General features: G+C 65.8%; 1 protein-coding gene across 1 annotated transcript in view; it reads right to left on the reverse strand.

Annotated features, from left to right (window-relative positions):
- Positions 1 to 3,463: 3,463 nt before the first annotated feature.
- DCHS1 (dachsous cadherin-related 1) overlaps positions 3,464 to 26,277 on the reverse strand; it is a 48,379-nt gene continuing 25,565 nt past the window's right edge. Inside the window, exons 4-21 of the mRNA XM_054164576.1 lie at positions 25,978 to 26,209; positions 24,876 to 25,112; positions 22,713 to 23,723; positions 21,637 to 21,821; positions 17,606 to 17,702; positions 17,204 to 17,361; positions 15,786 to 16,620; positions 15,280 to 15,519; positions 14,683 to 14,808; positions 13,911 to 14,120; positions 11,951 to 12,814; positions 11,232 to 11,345; positions 10,056 to 10,267; positions 9,793 to 9,947; positions 8,755 to 8,885; positions 8,054 to 8,340; positions 6,445 to 6,583; positions 3,464 to 6,228 (exon numbers count right to left, since the gene is read on the reverse strand). Coding sequence (XP_054020551.1) covers positions 3,545 to 6,228; positions 6,445 to 6,583; positions 8,054 to 8,340; positions 8,755 to 8,885; positions 9,793 to 9,947; positions 10,056 to 10,267; positions 11,232 to 11,345; positions 11,951 to 12,814; positions 13,911 to 14,120; positions 14,683 to 14,808; positions 15,280 to 15,519; positions 15,786 to 16,620; positions 17,204 to 17,361; positions 17,606 to 17,702; positions 21,637 to 21,821; positions 22,713 to 23,723; positions 24,876 to 25,112; positions 25,978 to 26,209 — 7,917 coding nt within the window. The 3' untranslated portion in view covers positions 3,464 to 3,544. The remainder of the gene's footprint in view (positions 6,229 to 6,444; positions 6,584 to 8,053; positions 8,341 to 8,754; positions 8,886 to 9,792; positions 9,948 to 10,055; positions 10,268 to 11,231; positions 11,346 to 11,950; positions 12,815 to 13,910; positions 14,121 to 14,682; positions 14,809 to 15,279; positions 15,520 to 15,785; positions 16,621 to 17,203; positions 17,362 to 17,605; positions 17,703 to 21,636; positions 21,822 to 22,712; positions 23,724 to 24,875; positions 25,113 to 25,977; positions 26,210 to 26,277) is intronic.

Below are 26,277 nucleotides of genomic sequence, written 5' to 3' on the forward strand. Positions count from 1 at the left end.
CCGCGGGGCCGCCCCCATCCATCTGGCGTCGGGCTTTAGGCAGTGCCTGAGCCGGATGGGATCCGCAGGAGGCTCCCGGCGGGCTCCGGCCGGCAGGGATTCGGCTGACCTGATCCCGCTGCTCGCCCTGGGCAGCTTCTGCTGCCCGCGGCGACCCCAGGCTCTGAGTGCCCCGAGCACGGCACGGCCGCGCTGGCATAGCCTCTGCAAGGCTGCAGAGCCCTTGCAAGGCTGCAGAGCCCCACGGCGGCCTTTGAGGGGTGGGCAGTGCGCTGGAGGAGGATTTGGTTGGAGGATGGCATCCAAAGGGCAGTGGTCAGTGGCTCAACATCCAGGTGGAGACGGGTGGCAAGGGTGTCCCCCAAGGGTCCAGACCAGAGCTGTTCAACATCTCCATCAGTGTCACAGGAGGCTGAGGCACCCTCAGCAGTCTGCAGATGAGCAGAGAGGTTGATGAGATTGAGGGATGGGATGGAGCCACCAGAGGCAGCTGAGCACGCTGCAGAGGTAGCTGACGAGACCCTCAGGAGGTTCAACAAGAGAAAGGGCAAGGTCCTGCTCATGGATCACAGCAACCCTGGTGTCAGTCCAGGCTGGGGGTGATGAGACCCAGAGCAGCCCTGCAGAGAAAGACTTGGGGTGCTGGGGAATGAGCAGCTGGACAGGAGCCAGCGATGGGCACTGGCAGCCCAAAGGCCAAGGGCAGCCTGGGCTGCATCCAAAGCAGAGATGGAGAAAGAGGATCCTGCCCCTCTGCTCTGCTCTGGGGAGACCTCACCTGCAGAGCTGTGGCCAGCCGTGGGGACACCAGCACAGGAGAGACCTGGAGCTGATGGAGAGGGCCCAGAGGAGGCCACAAAGATGCTCAGAGGCTGGAGCAGCTCTGCTGCGGGGACAGGCTGGGAGGGTTGGGGCAGCTCAGCCTGAAGACTCCAGGGAGACCTTAGAGCTGCATTTCAGTATCTGCAGGGGAAGGCTGGGGAGGGGCTGTGCAGAAGGGGCTGTGCGGATAGGACCAGTGGCAACTGGAGCAGGACAGCGTTAGGTTGGACATCAGAAGTTCTGCACCGTGAGGGTGGTGAGACCCTGGCACAGGCTGCCCAGAGACACGGTGAAGGACCCATGGATCCCTCCCAACCTGATGCATTCTGTAACTCTGTGGTCCCAGCTTGCATGCCCCAGCAGCTGCCCAGGGCAGGGTGCAGGTCCTGCCTGCTGTAGCACAGTGCTGGTGGCCCCACAGGGCTGTGCCTGCCCACCACTGCAGCGCGAGCCTGGCACCGCAGCGGTGGCACAAGCCTGGCACCGCAGCGGTGGCACAAGCCTGGCACAGCAGCCGTGGCACAATCTCCGTACAAAGTGTGGTTTATTAAGGCATTTTGGAGAGGTTGGCACTTGGGCACAGGCTGTGCTGGGCGCCCGTACATGCAGCTCCGATACAAAAGGTACAAATTGAGTAGAAATGGGGGGGGGGGAGGGGGGCTGGGTACAAAGTCTACAATAAATAACTGGCGGCTCCCAGTGGGGGGGGGGTGTGGGGCGGCGCCCCAGGGGCTGCCCCTCCTGTGGCTACCGGGGGTGACCGCTCCGTGATCCCCTGTCCCAAACATGCAGCGGGGAGCGGCCCCCGCCCCGTGTAGGGCGTCCATAGCACCCTTGGCCTGCTCCCCGCGGTGCCCGTGAGTGGGACAGCCCTGCCGGGAGGAAGGGCACAGAGGATGCCCTCCCCAGGAGCCCCCGCGGGCTGTCCCTGTGCTGAGTGCTGCCCTCCCTGCCCTCCCCACCCCTGTGGTCCCCATGCAGCCATGGCCCTGCGGCCCCTTGACGCCACCATCCCCGTCCTGTGTTGCTGCCCCGTGCCCAGAGCAGCCTCAGGGCTGCCCGCAGCAGGGATATGGGCACCGTGCCCGCTGTGGGGCCAACCGTGCCCACTGTGGGACCAGCTATGGGGCAGCCCAACCTGGAGGCTCAGGAGTGGGACAGTGCCAGGCGGGGCAGAAGCCACTGATGGTGCCCAGTGGGAGATGTGGGTGGGCAGACGTGGGCAGTCTGGGTGCTGTGACCAGAGCCTGGGGCTAGGGGTGCAGTGTGGGGCTGCGAACAGCCTGAGGGAGGAACTCCCCTGGGCCCCTCCTCGGGGGACCAGATTCCCCCTAACCCCCTGGCATGCCAGGGCCAGCTGCATCCACGGGGCTGCCCTACTGCCCCCCATGCCTGCTCCTGGTCCTCATTCTGTGCCCATAGCCATGTGTGGGGCACAGCACCTGGGGGCACCCTGGCCCATGGTGGCAGGACATGACTGTGCCTGTGCCACCCTGAGCAGCCACAGGGTGAGTCTGGGGTGAGGGCTGACCCCAGTGCTGGGGTGAGGATGGGGACCAGCCCCATGGCAGTGTAGCTCCATCCCATGCCCACGGCATGGCACAGAGCAGCTCCTGCTCAGAGCTGGCGGTGCTGGCACCCACCCACACTTTGGAGATGTCCCTGGGCAAGCACCACAGGGCCCCACGGTCGAGGGCAGCTGCCTGGTGCCCCATCACTGTGACACACTGACACCATGCCAGCTTTGGACTCTCTGGGGTACCTCTCACACCTCCCCTGCCCACCAGACCCAGGGCAGAAGGAACAGGAGGAGGCCACTGGTCTCTCTCACTGAGTGGCCACAGCGAAGCCTCTCCCAGAGCCTTGGGGCCAGTGCTGCAGCAGCTCTTGCGCTGTGCCTCCTGCCAGCGGGTGCCTGGGCAGTGCCCGTGTCCGGTGCCCATGTCCAATGGCCATGTCTGGTGCCCGTGCACAGTGCCCGTGTCCGATGGCCAGCGTGCAGCCCAGGGAGGCACAAGGTCCCGTGGGCATCTTCTCCAGGGTCAAAGCTGTCATGGTGAGCAGGGCACCTGCCTGCCAGCCTGGCTCAGAGAAGCAGCAGCTCAGGAGGGTGCCCTCAGAAGGGTAATGTGCAGTGGTGGGAGCTGGGAGGGGCTGTGAGACCCCAAAGGAGCCCCTGTGCCCCCCACCAGCCATGGGTGGTGAGCAGAGCATGGGCACTGCCTTCTCCTCCTCTCCAGCCTGGCCTGGCATGGGGCAGAGTGGCAGCTGCCATGGCTGTGTCCCTGCCCAGGGACTCACCCTCACCCTGCTGCGATCCTTCCCAGCCCATGGAGCTCCTGCGGGGACGCTGGGCCAGGGGGCATGGCTCAGCCATGGGCACAGCTCAGCCATGGGCACGGCTCAGCCATGGGCTGCCGCACCTGCTGCTGGGCACCTGGCCGGGCACAGGCAGGTTCTGTGCCCCCCCGAGCACAGGGTCCCGTTTGGCACCGTTGGATGCTATGAGCAGCACAAGGAGCCGTGGCCCCAGGGTGCCGGCCCCGGCAGCAGCGGTCCGTGGGACACCGAAACCGGCACCGAATGTGCCAGACCGCAGAAGTGCCAGCGGCCCCAGAGGGCACAGAGACTGTGGGAGCGGGATCGGCCCCCGTGCCCAGCGGCCCCAGGCTCGGCCCCGCTCCCGGCGCCGCGGCGCGGGGCAGGAGTCCGCGGGCCCAAGCTAGATGCGGAGCTCGGCCTCCTCGGGCGGCTCCAGCGAGTGCTCGGCGCTGATGGCCGAGGCCGAGGGCCCCTGCGCGACGCCGAAGGGAGAAACCACCGGGGAACGGGCGGCCAGCGGCGACAACGAGGGCGAGAAGCTGGGCGACATGGCACAGGAGGAGGAGATGGAGCCCTCGTGGCTGATAGGCGAGCGGCGCAGCGAGCCGGGCTGCGGGAAGGTCCTGCCCGGCGGCGGCTTGGGCGGCACGGACTTGGCGCCCGGGTGGGCGACGGCGGTGATGAGGGGCGGGGGGTCGATGCGGGGCTTGGGCTCCGCCTTGGGCTTGGCAGGGAAGGGCTTGCGCAGGGAGCTCTCGTCCTTCAGCCGCGCGATCTCGGTGAAGACGCTGGCCAGGGGCTGGAACTGTGGGCACCAGTCGAGGAGGTAATCCCAGCTGTAGCTGCCGCGCAGCTCCTCGTCGCCGGCCACGATGGCGCTCAGCGAGCCCTCGGCCGCGGGCTTGCCGTCCTCGGGGAAGGCGTAGTCCTGGGGCGGCGAGGAGACGCCGAGCCCGCAGCGCACGCCCAGGAAGGCGCCGCCGCCGCCGTCGTCGCGGTAGAGCTGCGGGGGCGGCCCCGGCAGCAGCAGCCCCGAGCCCTTCTTGCTCTTAAACCACTGCGCGCCCTCCATGGCCGTGGGTTCGCAGGAGACGTCGGAGAGCTGATCGGCGTCCTGCTGGATGCCCGAGTCGGGGCCCCGCGCCGCCAGGTGCTCCTGTATGGAGGCCGTGATGCTGGCCACGCGTGGGTACTCGTTGATCATCCGGATCTCGTCGTCTTCGGCCGCCTCGGCCGAGCCGCGCCCGCTGGAGTGCGAGGGATCCAGGGAGCCGCCGCGCGTGTAGGGCCCGGCCGGCTCCGCGCCGTACCCCGGCAGCGCCTGGTGGTAGATGTGCTCCGTGCTGGGCAGCGCGGGCTCGTCGCGGCCCAGCTTCTGCAGGGAGCCGCTCTGCCCGCGGCCCAGCTTCTGCAGGGAGCCGCTCTGCCCACGGCCCAGCTTCTGCAGGGAGCCGCTCTGCCCGCGGCGCAGCGCACCCTCCCCGTCCGCCTTCTCGCCGCCGCGGCGCTGCCGGGAGCGCACCAGCGCCAGCACGATGGCCACGGCGGCCAGCACCACCACCACGCCCAGCGAGGCGGCCACGGCCACCAGTAGCAGGTTGAGGTCCGGGGCCAGGCCGAAGGAGGTGTGGGTGACGTCGATGGTGACCTGCGCCGAGGCCGAGCGCGAGGCGGGCAGGGGGCTGCGCGCCTGCACCTCCAGGCTCATCTCGCGTGGCTCCCGCTTGGCCCGGCCAGTGCTGGCCTGGGGCTGGCTGTCCACACGCAGGTAGATGGTGCCCGTGGTCTGGTTGACAGCGAAGTAGGGTGAGGGCTTGGCCAGGGAGTACAGCACCACGCCGTCGGCTCCCTCGTCCTCGTCAGTCGCCAGCACCTGCCCGATGCTCTGCCCCTTGTGGGCGCCCTCGGGGACCTCGAAGCTGAAGGAGGGGCTGAGGAAGATGGGGTCGTACTCATCCTCTCCTGTCACCAACACCCGCACCGTCGCCGTGGCTGAGGCGTTGCCGGCATCGGTGGCGCTGACGAGGAGCTGGAAGGCCTTGGCCCGCTCGTAGTCGAAGGCAAGGCGTGAGCGCAGCTCCCCGGAGCTGCCATTGAGGGTGAAGGCCTCATGGCCCTCAGCCAGGCCAGGCTCCGCTGCTGGCTGCTCCAGCAGCGTGTAGCGCAGCTCCCCGAAGATGCCGGCATCAGCGTCGGCTGCACGCAGCGTGGTGACCAGGGTGCCAGGGGGCAGGTTCTCGCGCAGGCTGGCGCTCAGCACCTCCAGTGGGAAGTAAGGCTTGTGGTCGTTGACATCCTTCACCTCAACGGCCACGGGCACCAGGGCAAAGTGCCCGCCCGACTCGTCGGCCGCCTGCACCACCAGGGCGTGCAGCGCCTGCGCCTCGCGGTCCAGCGGCCGTGCCAGGCTGAGGGCGCCGCTGGCCTCGTGCAACCGGAACAGCCCCCGCGGGTCACCCGAGGTGATGGCGTAGCGCAGGCGGCCGCGCGGCCCCGAGTCGGCATCGTGCGCCTGCAGGCGCAGCAGCTCGGTGCCCGGCGGCGCTGCCTCGCTGATGGCCGCGTGGTACCGGGCACGTGCGAACGCCGGCGCGTTGTCGTTGACGTCACGCACCGCGATCAGCACTGGCACCGTGGCGCTGCGCCGCGGCACGCCCCGGTCCGAGGCCGCCACCGTCAGGTTGTAGAGCTGCACGGCCTCGAAGTCCAAGGGCTCCACCAGCACCAGGGCTCCCTGGGTGCGCAGCTGCCCCCCGGCCCAACCCGCGTGGCTCTCCAGCTGGAAGGCGTTGCCGCTGTTGCCGCTGACAATGGTGAAGTCGAAGCCGGAGTTCTCCCGCGATGGGTCGGCGTCGGCTGCCTCCAGTGTCAGCACCGTGGTGCCCGGGGGCAGGTCCTCGGGCACGCTGGTGTTGTAGCGCGGCAGCTGGAACTGGGGGCTGTGGTCGTTCACGTCCAGCACCTGCAGCTGCACTGCGGCCCAGGATGAGAGGCTGGGTGAGCCCTGGTCGTATGCCTCAACCACCAGGTCCAGTGTAGGCTGGCTGGCATCGAACTCCAGCTGCCGGATGGTGAAGAGGGTCCCTGCGAGGGCACAGAGCCAGGGTTAGTGTGGGGGGAGACGTAGGAGCCGAGAGGGTTTGGGATCAGCCCAGGACACCTCCCTGCGTGTGCTCCATGGCCACCCCACCTTGCCCACCTCACTGGCTGCCCCAGATGGTGACCTAGGAGGGCTTGGGCTGTGCCAGCATGGGGATCCCACCCTCAGCAGACCCCTGCTCCAGCCCCCACCCCACGCACCATTGCTGGGGTCGATGGCGATGTCGGGGCTGGGCACAGCCAGGCGGAAGGTGACGTCCCCGTTGCTTCCTGCGTCCGGGTCAGTGGCACTGACGGTGAGGATGGCACTGCCCGCGGGTGTGTGCTCTGGCACCATCACCTGGCATGGGGGAAGCTCTGCTCAGCACTGTGGCCCTCATTCCAGGGCAGACATGGCTGTGGCTGAACAGAGCCAGGGCAGCCAAGGTGGCCCAGCCTGGTGCTGTACCAGGGCTGGTAGGGGAGCAGACCTGTCTCACTGACCTGTGCCCGCCCTCTTAGTGTGCCCCCTCCCTGGCACTACCCCTGCTGCCCTGCTGTCTCCTCCACCTTCTCTGCCCTGCTGAAGAAGGGCAGAGACCAGAGACCTGGCAGAGACCTTAAGATCTAGTCCAACCAGAACCAATTTGCCAAGGCTGCCACTAAAGCACCTCAGGAGCTGGCATCTCCTCCACAGCAGCATTCTCATCACCCAGGGGATTCCCTGCCCTGCTGCTGTGCCAGGCAGTATCTGCAGACTGAGGGGTCCCCCAGCCTGGTCCCTCACAACCCTGAAGCAGTTCTGTGCCCTCCCAGAACCTGGCAGAAGCCAGCAGCTGGAGGCTCCTCTGGCTCTGGTCACAGCGCCTAGGCTCAGCTCCATGGTCCAGCCTGGATGCTGCTTGAGTCACTGAGCAAGGATCCCCTGAGACCCCAACTCCACACGGCTTCTTCGGCCCCCACTGACCCCCACTTGCTGCCCCAGCACCTCCCAGAGGGCTGCCCAGGTGCTTCTCAGGCCCTGCAGCCTCTGTCACGGTCACTTGTGCAGGCTGGGAGCTACTTCCCACCACTTCTGCCCTTCCCATCAGCTCCAGTCTGCAGCTGTGACAGAGCTCTGCAGGGCTACAGCTGCTACCTGCCTGCTTCCAGTCTCCTGGCCAGGGCTGTCCTGGTGACATCACAGTGGGGGTCAGGATTCAGGACATGGATGGAGCCCAGAAGAGGGGCAGGAGGGGCACAGACACATCCTTGGGGGGATCTCACTACAAGAAAGCCCCTCCCTGCCAGAAGGACCTTGAGGGCTGGGGCAGGGCCAGAGCAGGGCAAGGAAGCTGGGGAGGGGTCTGGGGAAGGAGGAGAAGGCTGTGGAGAAGTTGTGAGGAGCAGCTGAGGGAGCTGGGGGGGTTGAGGCTGCAGCAGAGGAGGCTGAGGGGAGACCTTGTGGCTCTCTGCAGCTCCCTGAGAGCAGCTTGCAGCCAGCTGGGGCTCAAGGGCTGCTCCTGAGTACTGTGCCAAGAGGAGATGGCCTCAGGTTGTGGCAGGGGAGTTTGAGCTTGACCCTGAGGAATAATTTGTGCCCCTTGAGTGGTGCCCATGCCTGGCCCAGGCTTCCCAGGGCAGTGGTGGAGTCCCCAGCCCTGGAGGGCTCTCTGAGCCCTGGACCTGTGGTGCTGGGGCCGTGGGGTGGTGGTGCTGGGGCAGTGCTGAGGTCATGATTGGGCTCCAGGTCTCTCCCACCCGAAATAATGCCATGGTTTCATGCCCCCCGAGGCTGTGTCGCAGGCAGCAGAGGGGCTGGCACAGGGCCGGGCACCTCTGTGCAGGGTACCTGGTAGCAGGGCTGGCTGAAGGCTGGGGCATTGTCGTTGACGTCCTCCACCAGCAGGGTGAGGTTGGCCTGGCCCCAGTGCTGCCCATCCCAGGCACTCAGGGTCAGGCTGTAGTGGCTCTGCCGCTCGCGGTCCAGCGGTGCCGTCAGTGCCAGGCCGCCGCTGTAGCGCAGCATGCTGAAGGTGCCCGCAGCCTCGCCTGGCACTGCCAGCGTGTAGGAGAGTGCCGGGCCCGAGTCCACATCGTTGCCCGTCAGCTGGGCAATCTGAGTGCCCAGCAGTGCATCTGCAGGGATGAGAGGCCCAGGGCTGGCACCGGCGCACAGGAGAAGATCCCAGAGCCGGGCACAGGAGTTGCTGGGGTGAAGGACTTGGGAGCTGGGCAGGGCAGGTGATGGGTGGCACAGGACAGGTGACATCTGGCACAAGACAGGTGATGGCTGGGGCAGGTGATGGCTGGGGTAGGACAGGTGACAGCTGGTACAGGAGAGCACAGCCATCACCCCTCAGCACAGGCAGTGCCAGGGCATGCGGCTGGCATCTCAGTGGGTTCCCTCTAGACACAGCTCCAGCACAGGGAGCTCAAGCCAGGGTCAGCACACACCAGCCCCTGGCAGAGGGTGGGTGAAGCTCTCTGGGGCTCCTGCCCAGCCCAGGGTGCCCACCCTGCCCTGGTGCCCTCCCACAGGGCAGCACTTACTCTCAGGCACCCGCACCTCGGCGGGCACCGGGATGGTAGGGCTGTTGTCGTTGATGTCCAGCACCACCACGGTCAGTGTGGCAGAGCCCACCAGGGGCGGCGTCCCCCTGTCCGTGGCTGTCACCACCAACCTGTGGGCAGGCACAAGGTCCTCAGGGACATGGGCACGTGGGTGAGGAAGCAGTGCAGGTCTGCCTGTGTGCCCCAGTGGGGCAGGGCACCGGATGGGCATAGACCTGAAGATGTTTGGCGGGTAGCAGGATTGTGCCCAGCACCTGGAACATCCCAGTGGACAGAGAATGTGGGCACAAGGGTCTGGAGCATGTGGTGGACAGCAGGGGTGTTTGTGGCCTTGGCAGTGGCACAGGGGACAGGAGACCCACACGTGGCTGGAGGCTGTGCCAGGGGAGCTGGTGGCACCCAGAGTGCATCTAGTCTGAGTCTGTACCATGGTGGGAGAGGGCACAGGGTGGGTGCAGGGGACATGTTTGACACAGACCTGGGTGCTGGGCAACACCTGGAGCCTCTGCAGCTCCATGGGTGGCAGAGGTGCCCAAGGCACGGGTGGCCATCAGAGCACAGGTTCGGGGGCAGAGGACGTGGCCAGGGTGGGGTGGCAGAGGCTGTCCCTTCCCTCTGAACCACACAGATCTGAGGGCTTTGCCATCATCTCACAGGTGTGGCTGGGTGGTGGTGGTGCCCAGGGCACCTGGGCTGGGTGCAGGAGCTGCAGGAGGGCTCTGCAGAGCATGGTAGGGCAGCAGGCTGTGATCCTGGGGTGTGTGGCCTGGACTGGTCATGCAGGAACAGGGCAGGAGCCCACTGTCCCCTCACCAGCTCCTCAGCCCAGCTCATGGCCACTTGTGCCACCTTCAGTGCCATTTAGCTCCCCATGTCTCCACCACACCTGAGGTCCTGTTGCTGGGCAGCAGCATTGCCTGGGCAAGGCTGGGACAGTGCTGGGAGGCTGCAAGCAGCAGAGGACCCTCCACAACCACAGCCAGGATACCTGGGGTCAGTGCCACCAGCCCCACTCACTGTGTCTGGGACCAGATCTCCCTGTCCAGGATGGCAGCCGTGGTGATGGTGCCAGTCTGGGGGTCGATGTGGAACAGGCCGGCGGTGGGCAGCGCAGGGTCCAGGCCGTAGGTCACCTGCCCGTTGGCTCCCTGGTCCGGGTCATCTGCCAGCACCTGCCGAGCCCAGGGGAGGTCCAGCAGGGCACTTGTGGGGCTCTGCAGACCCCACCAGGGCCAGCCCCGGGCCGGCAGAGGCAGGGGTGCCCTGCCCCTGCTCCCTACCTGTATGAGGGGCGAGTGGTAGCTCTGGGACTCACGGACGAAGGTGACGTAGTGCCGCAGCTGGAAGCTGGGGGCATTGTCGTTGGCATCCTGCAGCAGCAGCGTCAGCGCCGTGAAGCTCAGTGACGCTGCGCTCTCCGCCTGCACCACCAGGCGCAGCCGCGGGCTGGACTCGAAGTCCAGGCTGCTGGGGTCCCGCACCGAGATGGCACCTGGAGGGGCACAGCAGGCAGGGCTCAGGGGGTGGCATGCACCGGGAGATGCCTCCCTCAGCTTCTCTCTCCTCCAGCAGGGGGCACAGGCACTGTGCCAGCTTGGGGTCTGTTCCAGACCAACCAGCCAGTGGGCACCAGAGGACAGGGTTGTGGTGGGAAGCTCCCGCTCCATGTGTGGGCTGAGAGCAGCTTCCTCATGTCATAGGACCACAGAATGGTTTGGGGTGAAGGCACCTTCCAAGGTCATCTACTCCAACCCCGTGCAGCCAGCAGGGACAGCCCCAAGCAGAGCTTAGAGCCCCAAACAACCTGCCCTGGGCTGGTGCCAGCTACAGGGCATCTCCCACCTCCCTGAACCAGGCTTTCCCCAGCCTCCTGCTGAAGAACTTCTCTCATCCCTCTGCCCTGGGGCTCCCTCCTGGAGCTTCAAACCATCCCCCCTTGGCCTGGCCCCACAGCTCCTGCTCCAAAGCCTGGCCCCAGCTTGCTCCTGGGCCTCTTCCAGCCCTGCCAGCCCACCAGAAGGTCTCCCTGGAGCCTTCTCCAGGTTGGGCACCCCCAGCTCTGCCAGCCTGGGGACCCAGCAGATTCCTTCCAGCCCTCCCAGCATGGCTGTGGCCTCCTCTGGCCCTGTCCCAGCAGCTCCCTGGCTGTGCTGAGCCCTGCAGAGCTGCCCCCCCGCACTCAGGAGGTCTCCCCAGCCCTGCACCCCCTGCCCAAATGGACCTTAGGGCTTGTCCCAAGCTAAGTGATGGTCCTGGCCAAGTCCTGCGCAGGGGAAGCTGTGCTGGGAGTTGCGCTGCCAACACCAGGACGGTGGCAGGGCAGTGCCCACTACCAGCTCTGGCACCATTTGCTCTGCTGGTGCAGGGTGTGGAGGGTGGCATGGTGCCCATGTGGCTGTGAGCCGTGGGGCTCTGAGGAGCAGCAGGGGTGGGTGCCAGGGAGGCTGAGGCTGTACCTGAGCTGGGCTGGATGCCGAAGGCGCCGCGCTCGTTGCCGCTGACGATGCTGTAGCTGATGCGGCCGGAGGAGCCCCCGGTGTGCGCCGCCTGCACCCTGGCCACCACGGTGCCTGTGGAGAGATGCCAGGGCAGTGCCTGTGGCTGGGAGCAGGACTCCTGGGGCCTGTCCATGGCCCCTTTGGTCTCACCGTGACCCCTGCAGATCTTCCAGGTGCACCTCAGGCTGCCCTAGGGCAACCTGAGCACCCTAAGACGAGCCCATGGGTGTCACCCTGAGTAGCCTGGGCACCACGCAGACCCTGCCATCCCCTGGGTCTACCCAGTGCCTGATGGGGCTTCCCAGGAGCCTCTTGGTCTGAGCTTAGAAACAGAGAATCATGGAATAATTTGGCTTGGAGACCTTTCAGATCATGGAGTCCAACCATTCTCTACCTCTGCCAAGGCTGGTGCCAAACCACAGCCCTCAGCACATCTCTGCAGGTTTGAAACCCCTCCAGGGATGGGGATTCCACCACCTCCCTGGGCAGCTTCTTCCAGTGAAGAAATTTCTTCTGACGTCCAACCCAAACCTCCCCTGCGGCAACCTGAGGTCACTTCCCCCTGCCCTGCCCCTTGTTGCTATGAGACCCCAACCCCACCTGGCTCCAAGCTTCTTCCAGGCAGCTCCTCCCACCACGGCCAGCCCAGCACCCCCCGCTCGGCGGCCAGTAGGTACCTGGGGCAGGGTTCTCGGGCAGGGTCACCTCGCTGGCGGCACGGGCGAAGCGCAGTCCCCGCTGGGGCTCGTCCTGCAGCAGGATCTGCACCACGCCGGTGGAGGACAGCGCCGGCTGCCCCAGGTCGGCGGCCAGCACGAAGAGGGTGCGCTGGCGCGGGCCGAGCGCGGCCAGGGGCTGCAGCAGCTGGATCTCGCCCGTGTAGGAGTTGATGGTGAAGGCAGCATTGGGCACGGCCAGGCGGTACAACACCGAGGCGTTGGCGCCCGCGTCGCGGTCCTCCGCCCTCATGGTGGCCACGGTGTGCTTGGGCGCGGCGTGGCGCGGCAGGGCCAGGCTCAGCGGGCTCTGGGGGAAGGCCGGAGCGTGGTCGTTGACGTCGCGCACGGTGATGGTGACCCGCACGGTCGCGCTGCGCGGCTCCCGCGGCGCCCAGTCCACCGCCGTGGCCAGGAAGCTGTAGCTCGGCTGCCGCTCGCGGTCCAGCGCCAGGGCGCTGCGGACGTGGCCGCTCCGCGGCTCCACCTGGAAGGCGCCCAGGGACTCGTTGCCCAGGTAATAGGAGATCTGCCCGTTGGTGCCCTCGTCGGGGTCCTCGGCCGCCAGCTGCAGCACCAGGGAGCCCGGGGGCAGGTCCTCCGGCACCTCCACGGCGTAGGCGGCGCGGGCGAAGCGCGGAGCGTTGTCGTTCAGGTCCAGCACCCGCACGGTCACCACCATGCTGGCGCTGCGCGGGGGGCTGCCGTGGTCCTGCACCACCACTGTCAGCAGGTACGAGGCCACCCGCTCCCGGTCGAGGGCCCGCGCGGTGGAGAGGACACCGGAGACTGGGTCCAGGCTGAAGTCCTGCCCAGGGTCTCCATCTGGGAGAGAAGAGATGCCAAGGTTGAAAAAAAACACAGAACGGGTTGGGCTGGAAGGGACCTTCCAGATCGTCTAGTTCCAAACCCCTGCCGTGGGCAGGGACACCTCCACCAGCCCAGGTTGCTCAAGGCTTCATCCAGCCTGGCCCTGAGCACCTCCGGGGAGAGGGCAGCCACAGCCTTGCTGGGCAACCTGTGCCAGGGACTCAAGATGGGAGGTCTGGGATGCCAAGACAGCATGATGACGGCTGGTACAAGCAAGGACCTGCCCTGCGCTGCCCAGATGTCATCATGGGGCCCACCCCAGCATGCCCTGGCAGGGAGGGCAGAGGCTGCTCTCTGCAAGGCCCCAGGACAGAATGTCCCTGGTCCAGCTCTGTAAGAGCTGCCACAGGCAGTTGCAGACCACTCGTGGCATGGACAGCTGCACAGAGCCCACCTGGCAGCCCCTGAAGTCAACAGGTCAGAGTGGCCAAGGGTGGTGTGGGACCAGACCAGCCTGGGGAGACAGGCAAGAGCTTGGGGAATGAGAGCAGCCTGCCCAGATCTGGGGGTGCCCCTTCCTGGGCACAGAGCAGCTCCCTGTGGTCAGGAACAGGAGAGCACTGAGGTGGAAAGGCCAAGAGCCCTGAGGCTGAGAGTCTGGAGGGGAGCAGCCCCAGAGGGGATCTAAGCAATGCTCAGCAACAGCTGAAGGAGCTGTGGGGGGCAGGAGGCTGGGACTGGCATCTGCTGAGTGGTGCCCAGGGCCAGGCCAAGGGGCAGCAAATGTCAGCCAGGAGGTGCCAGCCAGAGCAACTTGCTTGGGGTGAGGCTGCTGGAAGCCAGGAGCAGGCTGCCCAGAGAGGTTGTGGAGTCTCCTTGTGTGGAGAGCTTCCAACCCCCGTGGCCATGGTGCCCCTGGGCAAGCTGCTGGGGGTGCCCTGCTGGAGCAGGGGGGTTGGCATGGGTGTTCTCCAGAGGTCCATTCCAGCTCCTCCGTGCTGGGATTGGGCATTCTGTGAACAGGAGCTGCCATGGGTGATGCTTCCCTTGGCTGTGGGCAGCCCAGGGTGAAGAGCCTTGGCCCTGTGCCCAGGAGGGCCCTGGTGCCCACCTGCCAGGAGGTACTGCAGGCGGCTGTTGTCACCGGCGTCAGGGTCGGTGGCCCTCAGTGTGTGCAGTGCCACACGGCTCTGGTTCTCGGGCACCTGCAGGGCACAGGCCTGGCTCTCCAGCTGCGGGGCATGGTCGTTCTCGTCGCCCACCCTCACCAGCACTGTGGCCGTGGACAGCCTGGGTGGGAGGCCTCCGTCCCGGGCGTAGACTGCAGGGAAACAGCAAGAGGCCACCTGCTGATGGCACCTGCCTGGCCTGCCTGGCCCGTGCAGATGCCCAGAGTAGTGCCAGGGGTGTTTATGTGGGATCGCTGGCACTCGTGGAATCAGAGTCCTTTGGGTTGGAGGAGACCTTTCAGATCATGGAGTTCAAGCCCTGCCAGCTCACCACCATCCCCTGTCCTCCAGCACCACATCTGCACAGTTCTGAAGCACAGAACCACAGAACTGTTGGGCTTGGCAAAGCTCTCTGAGGTCACCGAGTCCAACCACCGTGGGCATCAAACCTTACCCCAGGTGCCATGGCCACAGATTTCTGGAACACCTCCAGGGACAGGGACCTCACTGCTGCTCATGCTTTGAGCCTTCCCTCACAACCTACCCCTCCCACAGCCCTGGTACCCCTCATGCCCCATCCTGCTGCAGCACCTCTGCAGTGGGAGGCCACATCTACCACATGACCACAGCACCCCTTGTCCCAGCACCCCTCACCCCAGCACCCCTCGCCCCAGCACCCCCTTGCCCCAATACCCCTTGCCCAGCACCCCTCACCCGTCAGCAGGTACTGCTCCTGCTCCTCACGATCCAGGGTGCGTGTGGTGACAATCAGCCCTGTCTGGGGGTCGATGGAGAAGGGCCCCCCAGCCAGACCTCCATAGGACACCTGCCCGTTGGCACCTGCAGGGAGCAGGGACGTGGTCTGGGGGCACCCCAGCAGCCTCTCACTTGGCTGTACCTCCCAGGCCTCCCACCCAGGGGTCACACAGGGTCAGGAGGGGGTGAAAGCCAGGCAGAGATGTAGGCTGCAGGGAGGTCCCATCCCAGTGGAAGGGAAAAGGTCGGAGGAACCTCCAAGGCACAAAGGCAGTGGGGGGCAGAGGGGACCACAGCCCTCGTTCCCATCTCAGCTTCTCCCACCACTCATCTCCAGGTGATGATCCCCCTCCACGGCCAGCCAGGGCAGAGGGTAGGGGCAGGTGCAGAGCACACACAGCTGTGGATGCTGCACCCCCAGAGGGACCCCCAGTGTCCTGGGTGGCTGCCCCTGGACGGGTGCTTACCCGGGGGCAGAGCACATTCAGCCGCGGGCGCTGCACCCCCAGAGTGGTCCCCAGTGCCTGGGGCAGCTGCCCCTGGCCAGGTGCTCACCCAGGTCGCGGTCGCTGGCCAGCACCCGCAGCACGGTGCTGCCCGCGGGCAGGTTCTCCATCACCTGTGCCTCGTACTGCGGCCGCTCGAAGGCCGGCGCCTGGTCGTTGGCGTCCAGCACGAGCACCGACAGCAGCTGCGTGGCCGAGCGCCGCGGCACGCCGTGGTCCGTGGCCACCACCGTCAGGTTGTGCTGGGCCAGCTCCTCCCGGTCCAGGGCACGCACGATGGAGAGCGCCCCTGCGGGACAGGCAGCGGTGGAGCTGGCACCGTGTGGCACCAGTGCCATGAGACAGCAGTGCCAAGGGCCAGCAGTGCCAGGGGACAGTGGTGCCAGGGGACAGTGGTGCCATGCCAAGCAGGCGCTGCTCTCGGGGCTCTCCACAGTCCGCGTGTCCCTCCCGAGGCTCCTCCAGCCCAATTCTTCTCCCGTGCCCCAGACCGCAGCCCCCATGCCCCCACCCCGCCTCCGCCCTGCGGTCCCGCCGCTGCCGTCCGGCGCTCACCGGTGCTGGGGTTGAGGTGGAAGCTGCCGTCGCCGTTGCCGGCCCGCAGCGCGTAGCTGACGCGGCCGTTCTCGCCCAGGTCGCCGTCCCGGGCCACGACATGCAGTGCTACGAAGCCCGGGGGCTGGTCCTCCGGCACGGCGACGGCGGCGGGTGACAGGAAGGAGGGAGCGTGGTCGTTCTCGTCCGTCACGAACACACGTGCCGTGACGGCGGCCGACCGCCGCTGGCTGACGTTGAGCGCCTGGTCCGTGGCCTCCACCACCAGCAGGAAGGAGGCGGCGGCCTCCCGGTCGAGGCCGCGGCGGAGGCTGAGCACTCCCGAGCGGGCGTCCAGCTGGAATGGGGCCCCGGGGGGCTCCTGGCGCCGCAGGGAGTAGCGCACCTGGCTGTTTGGGCCGGCCCCGTCCCCGTCCAGCGCCTGGAAGGTGAAGATGGAAGCGCCGGGCCGGGCGCTCTCGGGCACCACGATGGTCACCGGGTCCTCGGGGAAGGCTGGCGCCTGGTCATTGCGGTCCTGCACCTGGACCTGCACCAGCAGCAGGCGGCTGCGGGGGTAGCCCTGCCGCCGGTCCTCGGCGCTCACCGTCAGCAGGTGCCGCGGCGCCACCTCATAGTCCAACTCCCGTGCCGCCAGCACCTCGCCGCTCTCGCTGTCCACCACGAAGCTGCCGTCCCCGCCGCCCCCCACCAGGGTGTAGGTCACCTGGCCCCGAGCCGGTGCGTCCGGGAGGGCCACCGAGCCGATCACCGACCCCGGCCTCACCCCCTCGGGGGGGTGTAGGGTCAGCACCGTGGCGTCCGGCCGCGGCAGCACCCGGGAGGACGGCAGGACCTGTGAGGAGAGGCTGCGGTGAGGGACGTGCCACGGGGACCACGGGGGACAAGGTCTCGGCTCCTGTGGCACTCGGGTGAAGAATGGCCTGGAGAAGGCTCTGAGAAGAGCTCTGCAGGGTGAGGGAGCCAGGGTGGGTGCGGGAGCCTGGGTGTGGGAGGCGGGCAGGGTGTGAGAGCCAGGCTGGGTGAGGGAGCCAGGCAGGGTGAGGACAGCAGAGCTGCTGACTGCCAGAGAAGCCTCTGGAGCCATCGATGCCTGCAGGGATGCCACAAAGACAGAGCCAGGCCCTTCCCAGTGCTGCCCAGTAGAGGCTATGGGCACAAACTAGAACACAGGGCACCCTCTGTATGTCACCAAACACTTTTCACTCCGAGGGTGACCAATCCCTGGCCCAGGCTGACCAGGGCAATGGTGGAGTCCCCGTTTCTGGGGGGTTCCCAAGTCCTGGAACTGTGATGCTGAGGGCCATGGGGTGGTGGTGCTGGGGCAGTGCTGGGGCCATGCTTGGACTCCACTGGCCCTTCCAAGTCTCTCCCAGCCCAGGGGACCCCTCGGCTCCGCGACCACCGGGCGCGGGTACCTGGATGCGGAGGCTGGCGGCCGTGCGGCGGGGCTGGGCGCCGCGGTCGCTGGCGGTGACGGTCAGGACATACTCGGTGCGCTCGGAGCGGCGCAGCACGGCGGCGGTGCGCAGCTCCCCGCTGGCAGCGTGCAGCGAGAAGCGCTCGGACCAGGCGCCTGTGGGACACCGGGGGAGAGCGAGGGGCAGGGGTGAGAGGGGGAGATGGTGTGGGGGGCAGGGGCGATAAGAGGGGAAGATGGCGTAGGGGGAATGGGGGGGATGAGAGGGAGAGATGCCATAGGAGGCAGGAGGGGTAAGAGGGGGAGATGGGGGGGGAGGGGGGATGACAGGGGGAGATGCCGGGGGGCGGGGGGGGTGGGGAGGATGGGGCCGGCTGCGGGCAACGAGGGCAGCCCCTACCTGCCAGCGAGTACACCACGGTGCCGTTCTCGCCTTCGTCGGGGTCCTTGGCCTGCAGCGAGGCCACCAGCAGCCCTGGTGGCTTCTCCTCCAGTACCTGCGGCACCGCCCGGGCAGCAGTGAGCGGCGCTGGGCACCTTTCAGCCGGCCCCACCACCCCCGGGCATGGCACAGTACCTGACTTCTGGCACCAGCCTTGCTCCTCGCCCCCACCACAGACATCTGCCCGAGGGCACAACATGAGAGGTCCATAGAGAGTTGGCAAAGGGGTTCCTGCCTCCCCTCCTCCCACACTGCCCCCTTGAGCCCAGCCTGACAACGGTGAGCTGCAGGAGATGGGAGGGCACCACCTCACCCATGCCATGCTCAAAGCCTCTGCAGCTGGGACAGCCCCAGGCTCCACAATGCCCCCGGCTCTCTGCTCGCAGCAGAAGCCTTCAGCAGCAAACACAAAGATGTGGACACCACCTGGCAGAGCAGGACCTCACTTGGCACAGACTCTGAGGTCCCTTCCACACCAGGAGACAAAATTCACAGCCTGAAGTCACAGATCCGCAACTCAGGGCCTGTGGCCAGCAGGGGCAGGGAGGTTCTGCTGCCCCTCTGCCCTGTCCTGGTGGGGGTACAGCTGCAATGCTGGTGCCAGGGCTGGGCATCCCAGTTCAGAGACTGGGAGCTGCTGGGGAGAGCCCCGGGGAGGCTAGAGAGAGGTTGATGGCCTGGAGCAGCTCTGTGAGGGGCAGCTGAGAGCCCTGGGGCTCAGAGTCTGGAGAGAAGCAGCCCCAGAGGGGATCTGAGCAATGCTCAGCAACAGCTGAAGGAGCTGTGGGGGGCAGGAGGCTGGGACTGGCATCTGCTGAGTGGTGCCCAGGGCCAGGCCAAGGGGCAGCAAATGTCAGCCAGGAGGTGCCAGCCAGAGCAACTTGCTTGGGGTGAGGCTGCTGGAAGCCAGGAGCAGGCTGCCCAGAGAGGTTGTGGAGTCTCCTTGTGTGGAGAGCTTCCAACCCCCGCGGCCATGGTGCCCCTGGGCAAGCTGCTGGGGGTGCCCTGCTGGAGCAGGGGGGTTGGCATGGGTGTTCTCCAGAGGTCCATTCCAGCTCCTCCGTGCTGGGATTTTCCAGACCAGCTGTGGGAGATCTCTGTGACACCACTTCAATGCATTTATGGAAAGGCCAAATGGGACCTGAGCCCAGACACAAGGAGGGAGGCTACAGGCCCCTGCAAGGAGGCCAGAGAGGAGAACCCTGCACTGGGCACTGGTGAGGCCACAGCTGGAATCCTGGGATCAATTTTGGGCCCCTCACTCCTAGGGCTGAAGCAGGGCCAGAGAAGGGCAACACAGCTGGGTGAGAGTCTGGGGAAGGAGAAGGTTCTGGAGAAGGTGTTGGGAGCAGCTGAGGGCCCTGGGGAGGTTGAGGCTGCAGCAAAGGAGGCTGAGGGGAGACCTTGTGGCTCTCTGCAGCTCCCTGAGAGCAGCTTGGAGCCAGGTGGGGGCTGGTCTCTTCTCCCCAGTATCAGGTGAGAAAAGGAAAGGAAATAGCCTGAAATTGTGCCAGGGGAGGTTCAGGTTGCACATGAGGAACAATTTCTGTCCTGCAAGAGTGGCACAGGCTGCCCAGGAGGACAGTGAGGAGGACAGCAAGGCCAGGCAGGAGCCCAGCTCTGACACAGTTGCACAAGCTGCTGGCACCAGGCTGGTGGCTCGGGGAGGGTGGCCCAGAGGAGCTGGACTTGTTTGGCCAGGCCAGGCTGTGGTGGGACTGCACTGGGTAAACACTGGGAGAGGGCAGGGACATTCCAGCGGGAGAGGAGAAGCTGCCTAAGCAGAAACACGACCTTGGCAGGAGAACAAATGAGGCCAGAGTGGTCAGAAATGAGCTGAGGCTGGAGATGAGCTGGTTCATAACCAGCAGACCAAGCAAGCTGCTGCAGAGACTTCTAAACATAGCTGAGCTGCGGTCACCTCCAGCACAGAGAGCTCAGGAGCTCCAACCCCCTGAACTGCTTGGGGCAGGGCCTGGCCCCCACTGTCCCCAGCCAGGCTATGAAGGGCTCCTGCATGGTTCCACCCCTGCTCACTGGGCAGCAGAGTCCTTCTGAGGAGTGCAGCAGCTGAGGAGGGGCTGAAGGAGCAGCAGCTGCAGGGCTCTATGCAGAAGGTCCCACAGGGACTTACTGCAGGTCCCAAAGAGAGAAGCAGACAGCAGCAGAAGTGGCCTGGCCTCTGCAGGGACCTCAGCCCAGCCAGACTGCCCCAGGCTTGGCCAGACTTGGTGCCCACCTTCCCAGAAGCTTGTGGCAAGCACCAGCATGGCCCAGAGAGCAGAGGGGATCCAACTCCCCCCCTGGCATGGCTCTGAGTGTGACTGGATGCAGGGAGCAGATGGGGGACCTCAGGGACATGTGGAGTCATCCTCCTGTGGAACCTCCCCAGCTGCCAGCAGCTGGTGGCCCAGGCACTTCCTGAGCCTCAGCTAGAGCCTTTCTGCAGAGTCCCTGGGGGGGGTTGTCTTTTCCATGAATCCATCCAGTTCTGAGCCAGTTCACACCCTGGTGAGCTCAGCATGGAGCTCCCTGCCCTGGTGGACTCCAGACCTGCTGCTTGGCCAGGCCTGGGGCTGCCCATGTCCTGTGAGAAGCCAGCTTCTCAGCTCTTCCTGTGCCACCCACCCCACACTCCTGCCACCTCTCCCACCCCACACTCCTGCCACACTGCTGCCACCTCTCCCACCCCAAGGAACCCCAGGTGTCTCCTCTGTATGGGAACCATCACCTCCTGCTAAGGTCCTTTCCTTGGAGCTCTCCAGCTTTGCTGCTGGCCTAGGGGCCGGGAACTGGGCAGGACTGGAGATGCTGCTCCCTGCATTTCCTTCCATTCCCTGCTCCTCTGCTGGCAGAGCCCAGCACCTGATTTGCCTTGGGATGCTGGCTGAGCCCTGAGCTGACAGCTCCTCAAAGAACCCCTGGTGATGTCCCAGCCTTCTCTAACCCTGTGGCCAGGGTACTTCTCACCCCTGGAAGCCACACCCACGTTGCTGCTGGCCACATCTCTCCCCTCCTAGTCAGTAACTGGGAATTTCATCTCCCACCTTCCTCCCAGCTGAACAGGGAAGCCAAGATCCTTCCACAGCTCCTCACGAGGAGCCCTCACTCTCCTTGCTGTCATCAGAGCCCCAGGATCAACAAAGCAGCTCCTCTGGAGGGCACCTGAAGGTGCCAAGCAGTAAGGGCACCAACACCTGTCCTGGGCACTCACCAGTGACACCCCCTCCATGAGGACAGCAGCTGTGCCCTCCCCTGCACTCCCTGTCCCCTGTGAACAACTCCTTGTGCTGCCAGTGTCCCCAGCATGCTGCAGAACCCTACACCTGCACTGGGAGACTGCACCTCTCTAGCTGGCTGCTGGCAAATGGGACCTGCTGGGACGTCCCCGTGTAGGAGTGGGGACAGGCAGGAAGGCATCTGGACAAGGGATAGCTGTGAGCTGGATCAGGGAGGGCAGGAGGAGCAGCCAGGGAAGGTGTACTGGAGCTGCAGCTGGTCCCCAGGACCTGCTGCTGCTGGGGCAGGGCTGATCCTCACCCACCTCTGTGGGCAGCAGACGCACCTTCAGTGCCCAAGTGACCAGTGCCACCACCTGGCAGGAGGAGCCGGGCTGGGCCCACAGTGGGATCCCAGCAGACACTCGTGGAGCAGAGCCTGGCTGGGCAGAGCCCTGCTGACCGCCCAGAGTGATGCATGGCTACCACAAAGCTCCTGGGGCCTGGAAGTTATCAGACCCTTGTGCCCCTTGCCCACAGGTGGCTCTGCTGGGTCGGGTCTGGGATGTGAGCCCAGGTGTCCTGCTCATGGGCCAGACCCACCGTCAGCAGAGTCCTCTCTGCCCTACGCTCAGGGTCACTGCCAGAACTGTGCCTACCTCACCCAGAGTCACCAGACTGCCCTGGCTGTTGCTGGCTGCAGCGGGTGCCAGCTCACCCCCCAGCCCCTCCCAGGTGCCCCTGCCCACCCGAGCCCGGCAGGTGCCCTACCTGCAGGGGCAGCTCCTGGCCGGCGCCGTGCAGGAACGCAGGGGCATTGTCGTTCTGGTCCAGCACGGAGACGTAGACGGTGCCCGTGGCACTGCGCGGTGGTGCCCCCCCATCTGCCACCACCACCAGCAGCTGGTAGCTGGACTGCAGCTCCCGGTCCAGGCTGCGCTGGGTGCTCAGCTCCCCTGCAGCAGAGGGGATGAGGCTCAGTGAGCAGAGGGGAACCTCCTGGTGTGCCACCAGTCTGGCCCCGCTGCTGCTGCCCACCCCACAGAGGCACAGAGCCACAGATGGCTTCAGGTTGGAAGGGACCCTCCAAAGTCACCTTGTCCAACCCCCTGCAGTGAGCAGGGACACCTCTGACTAGAGCAGGCTGTCCAGGGCCCCATCAAGCATAGAATGGCTCAGGCTGGAAAGGACCTCAGAGCTCATCTCCTCCAACCACCCCACCATGCCCAGGGACACCTCTCAGCTAGACTCAGCTGCTCAAGGCCTCACCCAGCCTGGCCTTGAACACCCCCAGGCAAGAGGCATCCACAGCCCCCCTGGGCAGCCTGTGCCAGAGTCTCACCACCCTTCTACTGAAGAAATTCTTCCTCAGCTCCAGTCTAACCCTGCTCTGCCTCAGCTTCAAACCATTCCCCCTTGTCCTGTCTCTAGACACCCTCATGAAAAATCCTTCTGCAGCCTAAGGTCCCCTCAGAGTCTTCTCCAGGCTGCATACCCCCAGCTCCCTCAACCTGTCCTCGTAGCAGAGGTACTCCTGCTCCTAGATCATCTTTGTTGGCCTCCTCTGGACTCACTCCAACAGTTCCACGTCCTTGTAGTGGGGGCACAGCAGGGCTGAACACAGTATTCTAGGTGGGGTCTCACATGAGCAAGTCTGACCTTGAATGTCCCCAGGGATGGGGCCTCAACCACCTCCCTGGGCAGCCTGTGCTAGGGTCTCACCACCCTCACGATGCAGAACTTCTCCTGATGTCCAACCTAACTCTGCCCTGCTGCAGTTCCAATCCACCGCCCTGCTCCCGCCACCACAGGCACCCCTCCGCTGCCCCAGCTGGGCAGCCCCTCACCAGTCTGGGGGTGGATGAGGAAGCCAGGGTCGGGGGGCAGCAGGCGGTAGGAGAGGCGACCGTTCTGCCCCGCGTCCCGGTCGGTGGCCATCACCCGCCCCACGCCGCTGCCGGGGGCCTGGTTCTCGGGCACGGTGAAGAAGTATCGCTCCTGGCTCAGCCGGGGGCTGTTGTCGTTCTCGTCGGTGATGCTGACCCGCACGGTGCTGCTGCCCGTGCCGCGTGCCTCGCCCGCGCCGCCCGCCGAGGCCAGCACCGTCAGCAGGTACAGCTCCCGCGCCTCGCGGTCCAGCGCGCTCCTGACGTACAGCCAGCCGCTGTCGGGCGCGATGCCGAAGCTGGCGGCGTCGCCGTCTGCGCGCAGGTGGTAGGCCAGGGCGGGGCCCTCGGCGCCGCGTGCCCGCGCCCGCACCTGCAGGAAGCGGGTGCCCACGGGCACGCCCTCGCGCAGCTCCACGCGGTAGGTGAGCGTGTCGAAGACGGGCGCGTGGTCGTGCTCGGCCTGCACGTGCACCAGCAGCGTGAAGGTGGCGCTCATCTGGGGCGCACCGCCGTCGCGCGCCACCACCAGCAGCTCGTAGCCTGCGCCGGCCTCGTACCGCAGGGCGCCGGCCAGCCGCACCGTGCCCGAGGAGGGCTCCACGACGAAGGCGCCGGCGCCGCCCGCCGCCAGCTCAAAGCTGACCTGGCCGTTGGCGCCGCCGTCGCGGTCCTCGGCCTGCAGCGTGTACACGGCGGTGCCGGGCGGCGTGGCCTCGGGCAGCAGGATGGAGTCGGAGGGCGCGGGGAACGCCGGCGCGTTGTCGTTGACGTCCGACACCGCGATGCGGACCCGCGCCTGGCTGTAGGCGGGGGGGGAGCCGCTGCGCGCCTGCACGTCCAGCGTCAGCGCCGCCTGCGACTCGTGGTCCAGCGCCAGGCTGGTGCGGAGCTGCCCTGAGGCTGAGTCGATGGAGAAATAGCCATGAGGGTCCCCCGAGGAGATGGAGTAGAAGATGTCCTCAGCGTGCCCTGCGCATGAGGGAACGAAGACACAGGATTGAGTCGCATCCCTGGGGCACCTCCTTGGCCCTACAGACAGCAGCTGGGCTGGGAGTGCTCCAGGTGGGAATTGCAGAGCAGCACCAGGTACGTGTTCATGGATGCAACCATAGAACCAAGGAGTCATGGAATCATTGGAGCCATAAAGCCATGGAACCACTGAGTCATGGAACCATGGACTCGTTGGAACCATGGAATCATGAAACCGTTGCAACCATGAGACGTTAAGAAGAAGTTCTTTACTCTGAAGGTGGTGAGGCAATGGAAGACGTCACCCAGAGCAGCTGTGGATGCCTCATCTCTGGAAGACCAGGCTGGATGAGGCTTTGAGCAATGTGGTCTAGTAGGAGATGCCCCTGCCCAGGGCAGGTGGGGTGGATCTGGATCTTTCAGGTCCCTTCCAAGACAAATCATTCTGGGATTCTCTGATTTCGGATGGAGAAGCCCTTTAAGTTCATCCAGACCAACCATTCTCTGACCTTGCCCAGGCTGGGGCTAACCCATGGCCCTCAGCTCCACATCTCTGCCTCTTGGAAACCCCTCCAGGGATGGGGATTCCACCACTGACTTGGGCAGCTTGTGCCAAGCTTTGAGAACCCTTTGAATAGAGAAGTTTCTTCTGATGTCCAACCTCAACCTCCCCCAGAGCACCATGAGGCCATTTCCTCTTGTCCTGTCCCTTGTTCCGTGGGACAAGAGACCAAGCCCCAGCCGGCTCCCTGCTCCTCTTAGGGAGATGCAGAGACAGAAGGTCTCCCCTCAGCCTCCTCTGCTGCAGCCTCAACACCCCCAGGGCCCTCAGCTGCTCCTCACAACTTCTCCAGACTCTTCCCCTCCTTCTCCAGATCCCTCCCCACCTTCTTTGCCCTTCTCTGGCCCTGCCCTAGCCCTCAATGTCCTTCTGGCAGGGAGAGCCCAACCCTGCCCCCAGGATTGCAGCTGTAGCCCAGGGGTACAACCCCTGCCCTGCTCCTGCTGCCCACACCATTGCTGCTCCAGGCCAGGCTGCTGGTGGCCTTCTTGGCCACCTGGGCACCCCCTGGCTCCTCTCCAGACTCTGCCACCAACCCCCCCCCGGGTTGTTTCCCACAAGCAGCTTCAGACGAAGGGCCAAAGCCATACCTGGAGGGTTCTGTGCCTGCACAGTCCCCACGCTGGTACCTGGGGGCACATCCTCGGGCACGGTGAAGAAGTACTGGGGTTGCTCAAAGACAGGGGGTGAGACAGTGCCCTCCACGATGCTGATGTTGACCCTGGCACTGGGCTGGGCCTGCAGGCCCCCCCCGTCCTGCGCAGCGATCACCAGCTGCACCAGGGTGTTGGCTTTGCCACTCAGGGACCAGGAGAGAGAGATCACACCTAGGGAAGAAGGCAGATCAGAGGCCACTGTGCCTGCCTGGCACCTGGCACCAGCAGTAGGACAGCCCATGGGCTTGGGCTAGAAGACCTAAGGGGGTAGCAAAGCATGGTTGTCACAGCAGGGAGCTCGCCATGGCTGCAGTGTGGGGCACGGGGCCAGGGTGGCACACCACCTTGGAGGCATCTGGGCTGAGGGGAGGCTGTTGGAGGAAATGAAGCACTAAAGAAACATCCTTGCCAGGCCCTACAAAGAACAGCTGCTTGACCTGGCTCATCCCAGTCACCTTCTAGGGGCTTGGGGACCAGGGTGGAGAGACTTCAGGAACCTTCTCACCCTATGGCACCACCTGCCCATGCCCTCACCACCCCAGCAGGAGCTGCTCTGGCTCTGGTGGCCAAAGCAGGGCAGAACAGAGGTAGACTGCATGAGACTGGTGGCCCTGAGCGTGACAGAGGGGCAAAGGTGGCTCTGAGTGTGACAAAACTTTAGGGAAGAAGTGGAAGCTGAGCAGGGAGAGGAGGGACTGGGCAGGGACAACAGTGGAGGAGGACACAGCCCAATGGGCCACAGCAAGTGGCATGTGGGAGGAAAGGTGAACCAGGGACAGGGATGAGGGACAGAGATGGGACAGATGGAAACAGAGCAAGGATCAGAACCCAGAGCTCAGAGGCCGAGGCTGGCAGCGGCTGGCAGCGGCTAGAGGAGCTGAGGCCGGGGAGGTGCAGCAGGGAGAGGAGCAGACAACTCTGGGGGCACCGCACCGCTGGGGGGGGGGGGGGCGAGCAGCGGCCCCGGGCCGGATCCTGCACCCACCCAGACCCTCTGCACCGCCCGCTGCTGCCGGGCCGTGCCCGGGCCTCTCACCCGTGTCCTGATTGAGAGAAAAGAGCGGGGGCGAGTTGCCCCTCAGGATGCTGTAGGACACCTTCCCGTGCAGCCCCTCGTCCTTGTCGTGCGCCGCGACGCGCAGCACGGCCGTGCCGGGCATGCTCTGCGTGCTGATGCTGGCCGCGTACTCCAGCGGGTAGAACACCGGCCGGTTGTCGTTGATGTCCTCCAGGAACACCTTCACGTACACCATGGAGTTCAGGCCGCCCTGCGAAGGGAGCAGAGTGGGGCCGGTGTCCGGGGCAAGGACGAGAGCCCGCTGCCCGGGCGCGGCCC

Source organism: Dryobates pubescens, chromosome 10 (assembly GCF_014839835.1).
Source record: "Dryobates pubescens isolate bDryPub1 chromosome 10, bDryPub1.pri, whole genome shotgun sequence".
In the NCBI taxonomy this organism is placed as follows: domain Eukaryota; kingdom Metazoa; phylum Chordata; class Aves; order Piciformes; family Picidae; genus Dryobates; species Dryobates pubescens.